We start from the raw sequence: 9630 nt of genomic DNA, 5'->3' as shown, positions 1-9630 counted from the left end.
GTTCATTGAGGTTTTAGTTCAGGATTTAATTCAGTATGAACTCACTTGTATCTAATGTTTTGGCTAGAGAGCACAAGCATTTATTTAATGACTTAATGTACCTAATAAAGTGGCAATAAAGGGTAAACTTATATTGGCCTTTAGTCTTTTTCATTGAAGTTATATAGTAAAAATAAACCTGTTCATTTAAGTTTTATTTCAGAATGAACTCACTTGTACCTAATGTTTTGGCCGAGAGCTGAGGATTAAATATGAAGCAGAGCTACAGGGAGCGGCCATCTTGGAATCAACAGGACTGAATTTTTACTTTTTAAATATGTTGTAAGTTGTTTCCACTAAAAACAGTTTTATTTTACACTTGTTGAGGAGTAAATGTTTCTGTAGTGAAGAAAATATTTCAGGTTTTCATGTGAAACAAGACAAGAGTCAAACATCACGTCGGAACACATGTGCACTTTATTGGGATTGTTTAGTCAGTGTACAGGTTGGCCCCACCGGTCTGGCACCCCATGTTACCCCATCATCTCGAGACCCCTTACCCCCCACCGCCCCAGGGGGGGCAAAACCCTCCAACAGGGGAAAGAGAAGAGGTCGAGATCGGGTTTTGCATAACAAAAACAAAAAAATTACAGGACCAAGATCTTTTTTCTTCTTCATTTTAAGGCTGAAAGTACAAAAAACCCCAGACATAATTTACATACAAGCGATACTACAACCATGTTTAAGTATGCGCCAACCACTGGGCAGCCTTCACAGAGGCGAATACGTGTCTGAACAATGCAGTCAACATCTGGAATCATGTGTCTGAACAATGCAGTTAACAAACATTTGGAATGACTCAAAGAAAAAAGAAAATGTACATTTTTTAAGTCCCCAGATGCAACTGCAGGAACCTGGGGTGCTTTTTTTTATTTTTATTTTTAAGCCTAGCCAAAAACATTACCGTCTCCTTTCGTTCCAGTTTTTTTTTTTTTTTTTTTTAAATCCTGAGTCAAGCGCCAAAAATAACTGAAGCCATGCCAATGAGTTGGTCGTCTAGGCTCTGCGCCTGAGTGTGTAATGAGAGATGTGTCGTGTGTCGTTTTGCACAGAGCTGAAGTTGGGCGTTCGGTCGGGGAAGGGGAGGAGGAGGAACAGTCTGTTTAGAAGCATTTGCGGTGGACGATGGAGGGGCCGGACTCATCGTACTCCTGCTTGCTGATCCACATCTGCTGGAAGGTGGACAGGGAGGCCAGGATGGAGCCTCCGATCCAGACAGAGTATTTACGCTCTGGTGGGGCAATGATCTGCACAGAGAAGAGGCAAACGTTAAAACAATTCAGTGTCTGGTGTTGTGCGGTGGGTCTCATCACCAGTATGAGACGTGTGATGAACGTGTGCTCACCTTGATCTTCATGGTGGATGGGGCCAGGGCTGTGATCTCCTTCTGCATCCTGTCGGCGATGCCGGGGTACATGGTGGTACCTCCGGACAGCACGGTGTTGGCGTACAGGTCCTTACGGATGTCGACGTCGCACTTCATGATGCTGTTGTAGGTGGTCTCGTGGATTCCGCAGGACTCCATACCTGAGCGCAAGAAGAAGAAAAGACACCGTTAACTAGAGAAACTATGAGTGTTGAGTGTTTTAAGTCATTTCAGGTGGAGATGAGGGAACGTACCCAGGAAGGAAGGCTGGAACAGAGCCTCGGGGCAACGGAACCTCTCGTTGCCGATGGTGATGACCTGTCCGTCGGGCAGCTCGTAGCTCTTCTCCAGGGAGGAGGAGGAGGCGGCGGTTCCCATCTCCTGCTCGAAGTCCAGGGCGACGTAGCACAGCTTCTCCTTGATGTCACGCACGATTTCCCTCTCGGCTGTGGTGGTGAAGGAGTAGCCACGCTCTGTCAGGATCTTCATGAGGTAGTCTGTGAGGTCGCGGCCGGCCAAGTCCAGACGCAGGATGGCGTGGGGCAGAGCGTAGCCCTCGTAGATGGGCACTGTGTGGGTCACACCATCACCGGAGTCCATCACGATACCGGTGGTACGACCAGAGGCGTACAGGGACAGCACGGCCTGGATGGCAACGTACATGGCGGGGGTGTTGAAGGTCTCGAACATGATCTGTAATTGAAGAAGAAGAAGAGTTTAGTTTTCTTCAGTAAAAAGCAAAAAGGCTTATTGTGTGGCCACTGCACTCACTACATGCATTAAGAGTGGGGGGGGCTCAGACTGAAGTTAGTAGAAAACAGTGCAGAAAGAAAACATTCCTTCACTTTGTGCATGTCAGAGTCTTTCAGTGCTAAACTTCCAACATTAAACACAAGTGCAGATAAAAGGCACACAGTCAAAGAGACCTGTTGATGATAAGTCATCTTATAGGAGAGGGGGGGTCCTGGAGGAGACGGGGGAGGAAGGAGCAAGTGAGAATGGAGATGGAAACCAAGGAGGAGATGAGGCTGCTGCTGCTTTGATTAAACACTTTTGATTTAACTGGATGTGTTTTAACACAACATGAAGAGTCATGTACCTGGGTCATCTTCTCCCTGTTGGCTTTGGGGTTCAGGGGGGCCTCTGTGAGCAGGACGGGGTGCTCCTCAGGGGCAACTCTCAGCTCGTTGTAGAAGGTGTGATGCCAGATCTTCTCCATGTCATCCCAGTTGGTCACAATACCGTGCTCAATGGGATACTTCAGAGTCAAGATACCTCTCTTGCTCTGGGCTTCATCACCAACGTAGCTGTCCTTCTGGCCCATACCCACCATCACGCCCTGGACGAGACACAAGAGTCTGGGTTAAACAGTGCAAGAGCAAATTGCTAATATTTATATAGAGCCCTAATGGTGTTAGCATAGCAAGCTAGCATCTATATTACATGTCAACACCTTTCTCTAGTTTACACCATTAGTATACAGTTAGCCTACATCTAATGCATTAGCATTGAAAGCTAGCGTCTTTATTACATATTACATGTATTTTTAATCAGCTTAAAGATTTATTTTAACTACTACACCGAGTATTTTCATGACTAGTTAAATGTGATTGAAAAGTCAAACCAACCTGATGTCTGGGGCGACCGACGATGGAGGGGAAGACAGCACGAGGGGCGTCGTCTCCGGCAAATCCGGCTTTGCACATACCGGATCCGTTGTCAACAACAAGTGCGGCAATTTCATCTTCCATGGCTGAACTGTTGCGCAATGACAGAGAGAAGAAGAAGGAAAAAAAAAATCATTAGAGTCCGCTCTCACTTCCGTGTTTTAGTAACGGCTATTCATCTGATTGGCCGCTAGATGGAGCCCGAGTCCCCGCCCTGCCCCCCAAGCCCCGCCCCTCCGGAGACAAAAGGAAGTGGCTCTGCTGCGCTCTGTTATTACCATATAAGGGCACGGTTCGGTTTGAGCAGCTTTGCGGTTACCGGCGAGAAAAAAAATATATATATATATTTATATCAGCCTTGGTGACGCGAGACCACTCCCTCCCGGTTCACCACGTTACAACTTCCCCCTCCGCTCCCTTTGCCCCATTGTTGCCCCAAAAAAAAAAAAAAAAACGCTTTAACACCCGGTAACTACCACTGCGTCATAAACGTTGATTAAAAGTCACATGAGAAAAAAACCGTTTAAAGTCATGTTTAATAAATAAAATATGTTGATCGCATAAAAAAAAAAAAGGGAAATCATTTGTGTTGAGTCATGAATGAATCCTTCATTGTAGATTCATTTCCTAAATGCCACGCCTTTAGCAGCAGAGGACTAGATTTACAAGTTTCCGCATTTTCCGTCATTTCATAAGATTTCGCAACAATTTACTTATAGGATTTCATGCTTTTTTTTGCAGGCCCTTGTAAATTTTCTTTATTTAAAGTAAACCTAAAAAAAATAAAACCCATTGCTTGTCCAGTCAGTTCCACTTTATCATCCCCATCATTAAGCGTGTTAAGTGTCCGTTTCCTATAACCAAGTCTGAAGGGCGTGTTAGCATGATGTGGCTAAGGCTAATATGCTAAAGTAGGTCACACCCCGCCGCATCGGGCGCACAAAGGGATCCAGACAGCCTCCCTCAACTCATAAAGCCTCTTTTCAAAATCTACCCCCCCGGATTGAGGATGAGATACGATCCTGGAGGTGAAAACATCGCAAAGGCCGCACGACTAAAAGCCGAGTTTGAGCTTCTAACCGGCGGAGGGACGTTAAGTAAAAAGCCGGGTACGTTCAAATGCACCTGTGAACCGCAGTTGCGTCAAATTTACCCGTCATTAACCGTAACCACCACTTAAATAATTAAAAAAAAATGCAAATATTCACATTTTTTCTTAAAAAATATGCACAAGTTAAATTAGCAGTTGACAGTTGGTATGACAGGACAAAGAACCTCGTGGTCAGTACCACCTTTCCCATTCAAATTAAATTTAACAAATTAATCAAACAGAAAAAACACATTGTTTACTTTCAAGACTAAAATTAGAAATATGTAAATTATAGTTTCTCTGTTCTTACCTTTGGGTGGGGGGGCTTTTCGCTTTAAGGGAACCGGTTTCAGGCAAAATGATATCCCGCACAAGCTGCGTGTGACGGCGCTCAGAGTGAAGCCGTTAGCTGTGGGAGCAGTCCTTATATACACCATCGGTTGCCCGGCTCGAGCCATAAAAGGTAAACTTTCGGAATGGCGCCCTCTGATTGGTCCAACGTCATGCGGCCGGGCACGTCCGCGGGCACGCCGCTGGTGCACGCCTGGTGCACCGAGCGATTTGAGAGGGAGGCGATAAGAGCAATGGCGAAAATAAAAGGGATGTAGCGAGGCCTAGTAAGTCTAATCTCCTGATATAGTGTTGTAAACCGGTTCAATTATGTTTAAGCTTTATTAGTTGTCAAATATGTCTGCCCCGCGACTTGTTTTAGCACTTGGGAGTGTATTTATTTAATACGTGAAGCAACTCAGTGCATTAAAAGAATAACAAAAAAAAAAAGGACTCCTCCCTGTGAAGGCTGCAGAGGCCCAAGGCTTTTTATCCGACTACTCTAGAATATGAACAGAACTGATGAACAGTTTTCTCCCACCTGCTTGTGAAAGGCACCATGCACCTTACATTTTAACTTAAGTGAATCTTTTTAATTTATTTCAACTGTGGCTTTTTGCCTGTGTTTGCTAAGTCTGCACAGACCTCTTGAGAAACACACACACAGTGCCTTTCTGTCTGCATTACAGTTGTGTGAAATGAAAATAAAGCTTGATTTGATTTGATCTGATTAGCCAGACGTTGCTGAGCATTTAACAGGAAACCAGGATGGTGTGGATGCTGGAAAGCAGCTGTAGTCTCAGTGCACTGAATCACTATGTCTCAAAAACTCATGACTCGCATAAATGACCCAGGGCCAAGGGAATGACCACTCGTTTCAGACCGGCCGAACCTCTGCCGCCCTTGTTAAAGTTAATTCACCCATTGGGTATTTATTCTTTATGAGGCAGCTCCAACTCTGAATGTGTCTTTATCTCAGCTCGAGGCAGAGCATTTTTATAAAGGTGTGTCACCCCTGTGACAGCCTGTATTTCCACTCTATGCCATTTTTCATCACTATAACACCAGGAAGTGTCCAAACAAAAAACTCTGCATCAAACCTCTTGTGTCTTTGCGTGTAGTCTGCCCTGCCAAATAAAACACTTCCTAGTCCTCCATGTTGCCACAAGCCCTTTTTAAAGTCTTTCAGCCTTATTCACATCCTGACTAATGACGCCCATGTGACACCGTTGCAGATTTGAGGCTAACCTTGGGCCTGCAAACTAGTAAACTTTACATTCCTGATGCACAGCCATAAAAAAAGGTTTAGTTCTCCAGCAGTCTGACCATGTTTAAAACACAACAACAACAAAAAAACACAACCATCCCTCCATTGTATTTATTCTTTTGTCTTTTCCCCTGTGGCGTTTTTTTTGTGTTAATTTAGCGCTACTTAAACAGGAGTCTATGCTGTAACCAGAGACATGCAGCGGCTTCTTCTCTTCCTCTTGTACCACTTCCCCTTCCTCCCTCTCAGCAGTTGCATCAACCCGTCATTCATGTTGTTGACTTTAAATGGACATTATTGTCGTCTCCACGTGGTTCATGTGATCCTCCCTAGAAATTAAGCAAAAAAAAAAAAAAAAAAAACGCTGGTGTGTGAGACGACACCGTGTAACTTCCCCTCCCAACAACCCTGCAGATTCGGGTCTGTTAATCCAGAAAAGCACATTTTCTGGTCTATTTTATCTTATTTCATTTTATTCATTTCTCTTAAAGTTAAATGAGGAGTTGGACACGTTTGACACTTTCTACGGACTCGGTTAAAAAGTTTATATACGGAGAGAGGAGTGTTTTAGGAGAGCAAAGGTCCACTGCTTCCACTTACTCATTTACAGGCCTTAAATCTCATAATTCAAGTCTCAGATGTCAAAGTGAGTTCATCCCCCTTCATGTTATGTAAGACTGAAAGAACCAGTGTTCATTTAAATTTGTTTATATGTGTGAAATTTGCATCTGTGTGAATAACAAAAAAAAAAAAAAAAAACGCTGCGTTCAGGTGACGCAGGCTTTTGCAAAAAACTATCTGAGAGGATTGTTTACTAGCGACAACGCTCCGAAGATCAGGGATCGGCTGGGAAATATTTAAACAAAGTTCAAGGGAGTGCCTCTGGATTTTCACGTTCACTGTGCATATCCATATGAATGAGAGTGTGTCATTGTTCCGGCCGAGCCTACTCTGATTCATGACGTCTTCATTTTGAATAAAGGATGAAACCAGGTCCGGGGGTTGTTTCTGCAGACCTGTCTTGTGTTCGTCGCGTTACATTAGCAGGACTTTGGGTGTGCGCACAGGAATGGTGATAACTTTGTGGCCTTCATAGCCCTTGTTTAACCATAATAACTCGTGTGTTATCTCTGTTCTTAGGTAATTGGAAATTTCTAATTTATCTTTGTGCAATCGTCCACCGCCCCAAGGGTTCAAGGTAAACATGGATGGTCAACAATCTCCAGAGGGAGCTCGCTGGTTGGCTCTCATCGTTGGTTTTCTGGGGTCTCCTAGACTAGTCCAGGATGATTTTGTTTGGCTAAGTTGTGAAGCCGTTTTTACACCTACTACTGCTTAAGGCTTGTTTGTGGCCACGCTGGGCTAGTCTCACACAAAAAGGCCGACGGCTTCAAAACCCCGACCTATTTCGTGCCAGCCGGATTACCAGTCGATCCGCCCGGAAGTACGCCTGCCATTAGATGCAATTTTAGGTTCAGCGTCTTGCGAAAGGCCCCCCTTTAGCACAGACGTCCGTTGGCCAGGAATTCAACCACCAACTCACCAACCCTGCTATTAGCGGACAAGCCTCTCCAGCACCTGAGCCGTCGCCGTCCGCTCGGTGCGTTCATGTGGTGAATGTGGAAACAACCTGGACGCTTCAGCAACAACAAAGATTTTCTTTCTCTTTCCGTTTGATTCTTGGAAGTGTCCCCTAGTATTTGCGCGACAACAAATGAAACCTGACACGTGTGTGACAAACGTTTTATTTGTGCTCCAGAAGGTCTCCGGGCAAGTCTCTTTGGGCAAGTTGAAAGAGGTTCAAATTCAGGACTTTCTTGCTGTGAGGCAATAGTGCCAACCAGATCACTAATCAACCCTTCTGGAAGATGCTCGCTTGCCATTGGAGGCAACTTAAGGTTCAGTACGAAAGGAAACTTTTGCCAGGGACAATATCAACAACTCGGCAAGTTCCCAGTCTAGAACCAATTTTGCCAATTCCTCCAACTCAGAATGAATGAAAGTAAATTCAGAGTGAGACCACATGGACTCATCTACCTTAGACCACCAGCTTATCAGCCTCCATGTTTGTTTACAGTTCTGCAGTTAGTACGTGAGAGGTCTCTGGCTAAGTGGCGTGTTGTCAACACTTCTCAGTGGGAATCTCTACTCGCCAAGTGCTTGGAATACTGTCCTGGAAATCCTCCTCTTCTCGTGTATCACAACACCGCGTGTGTTTTTACTGCCAGCTAAATATAAACTCTCTGAACCTGGCCCTCGCCGCTATAAAGCCACCTAATGAAATCTTCGGAGGATTTTTCAACCCCGACAGCAGTTTACACGCAGTCGTTTGAGGTGTTTTTTGTAGTAACTATTACTATGATTAGTGGCTGTCCAAACAGGCCGCTTGTAAAACTAAGTGACACTTAAAAGAGAGAAACAAGTGGAAGTAAGGGGGCTTAAACCTGTCATTTAGAGTCCGTGGGAGCTGGAAAAGACCAAAAGGCTTTAAAGGTTGTGAGGAAACAACAGGTCATCTGAAATATCATAACTCCCACATGTCAGTCGTTCATTTGTACTGAAAATGTTGCAGCATTCAATAGGTTTCAAATCCTTGTCTGTGGCACCTTTCACATTTGAAGACCACCGCACAAAAACACAACCACCATTATTTCCAGAATATAATGGTTTATTACCCAGAATGGACTCAAAGTGCCTAATGCAATTCAATGCTAACATCACCTTCAAAATAAAGCAAAATGCAGAGATCTGGAACGTCACTCGACTCTTGTGTCTTAATGTATTAATGTAATAGTTCATTTTGTTATCATAGCTTAGCTCAAATAGTGGAACCAAGGAGAAGTTGCTTGTGTCATCTTACGCAACTGTATCACCTACCAGCCCCTTTTAAATTTCACAAATGGACCTTTAGATTTCCTGGAAGTTTGTGCTTTCATTCTCTGCATAGTTACTATTTCGTGGCTTGGACCAGTTACCAGTGAATCACTGGAGGCAAATAAATGTGATGTAATGTCTTTAATAAACAAGAATTAAGCACGATGAGTGTTCACTTCTGTTTCCCTCTGTTCCAGTGTTTACAGGTGCTTTCAGACCACAGGAACGTTGTTGTAAAACCTTTTTATATCTCGCATTTAGAGAAATTTCCACCTTTGTGTGCGTTGACTTATTAGGGTATTTTTTGTACTTTAGGTGCCATCCCAGTGCAGTAAACCACAAAAAAATGAACCTTTGGAGCTCCTGAATGTTGTTAGTTTCATTATTTAATCTGAACATATGCTTTGTGACTGGCTGCTCCCAGTTGCCAGGTAAACACCGGAGATGCACAAATGAGATGTAACTTAATAACTTTTAGAGATGACTGAAAGTGCTCATCAGCCAGTTTGCCCTCTGTGCAGTCTTCATAGGTGCTTTCAGGCCACAGGAATATTTTTAAAGTCACTAAACTATTTAATCTTCATCTGTGTTCGCGTTAAGTGACCTGATAAAATTGCTTAAGAACTTGAGTGACGTAAGCGTGCAGTGATTGGTCCAGATATGCAGATATTGTACATGGATTGGTTGATAGTTAAATAAATAAATACTGGTCTAGCCTTTATTGAGCCTACCTATGAAAGCCCTCACAGGTATGATGTTTTGGGTAGGGATAGTCCTTCCAAATACCCAAAATGGTTTGGTCTTAAAGCACCTAATGCTATGGAAGGCTAACATTAATTTGCCCTCAATATAGCACCAAATACAGAGATATGGAGCTAGTTGCTAAACGAATTTTTTAACATCACTTCAGCAAATGGCCTGTCCTTTTATGTACCGGAATGTGTCACCAGAATACTTTGATCTTACAGCACATAATGCTAAGCTAGACTAAAAAACT

General features: G+C 43.8%; 1 protein-coding gene and 1 long non-coding RNA gene across 2 annotated transcripts; one reads left to right on the top strand and one right to left on the bottom strand.

Annotated features, from left to right (window-relative positions):
- Positions 1-433: 433 nt before the first annotated feature.
- Positions 434-4617, bottom strand: actb2 (actin, beta 2). The gene is made up of 6 exons (XM_047572269.1): positions 4473-4617; positions 3034-3163; positions 2505-2744; positions 1660-2098; positions 1385-1566; positions 434-1286 (listed from the first exon to the last, which is right to left on the bottom strand). The coding sequence occupies exons 2-6, from the start codon at positions 3154-3156 to the stop codon at positions 1143-1145; spliced, it is 1128 nt and encodes a 375-aa protein (XP_047428225.1). The 5' UTR covers positions 3157-3163; positions 4473-4617; the 3' UTR covers positions 434-1142.
- A 41-nt stretch (positions 4618-4658) lies between these two features.
- Positions 4659-8798, top strand: LOC124998081. Its single transcript, XR_007111016.1, has 2 exons — positions 4659-4779; positions 6900-8798. It is a non-coding gene; the product is annotated as an uncharacterized LOC124998081 (long non-coding RNA).
- The last annotated feature ends 832 nt before the right edge of the window (positions 8799-9630 follow it).

Source organism: Mugil cephalus, chromosome 20, assembly GCF_022458985.1.
Source record: "Mugil cephalus isolate CIBA_MC_2020 chromosome 20, CIBA_Mcephalus_1.1, whole genome shotgun sequence".
Taxonomy (NCBI): Eukaryota; Metazoa; Chordata; class Actinopteri; order Mugiliformes; family Mugilidae; genus Mugil; species Mugil cephalus.
Note: the sequence above shows the minus strand (reverse complement) of the source record. Positions and strands in the feature narration are given on the sequence as shown.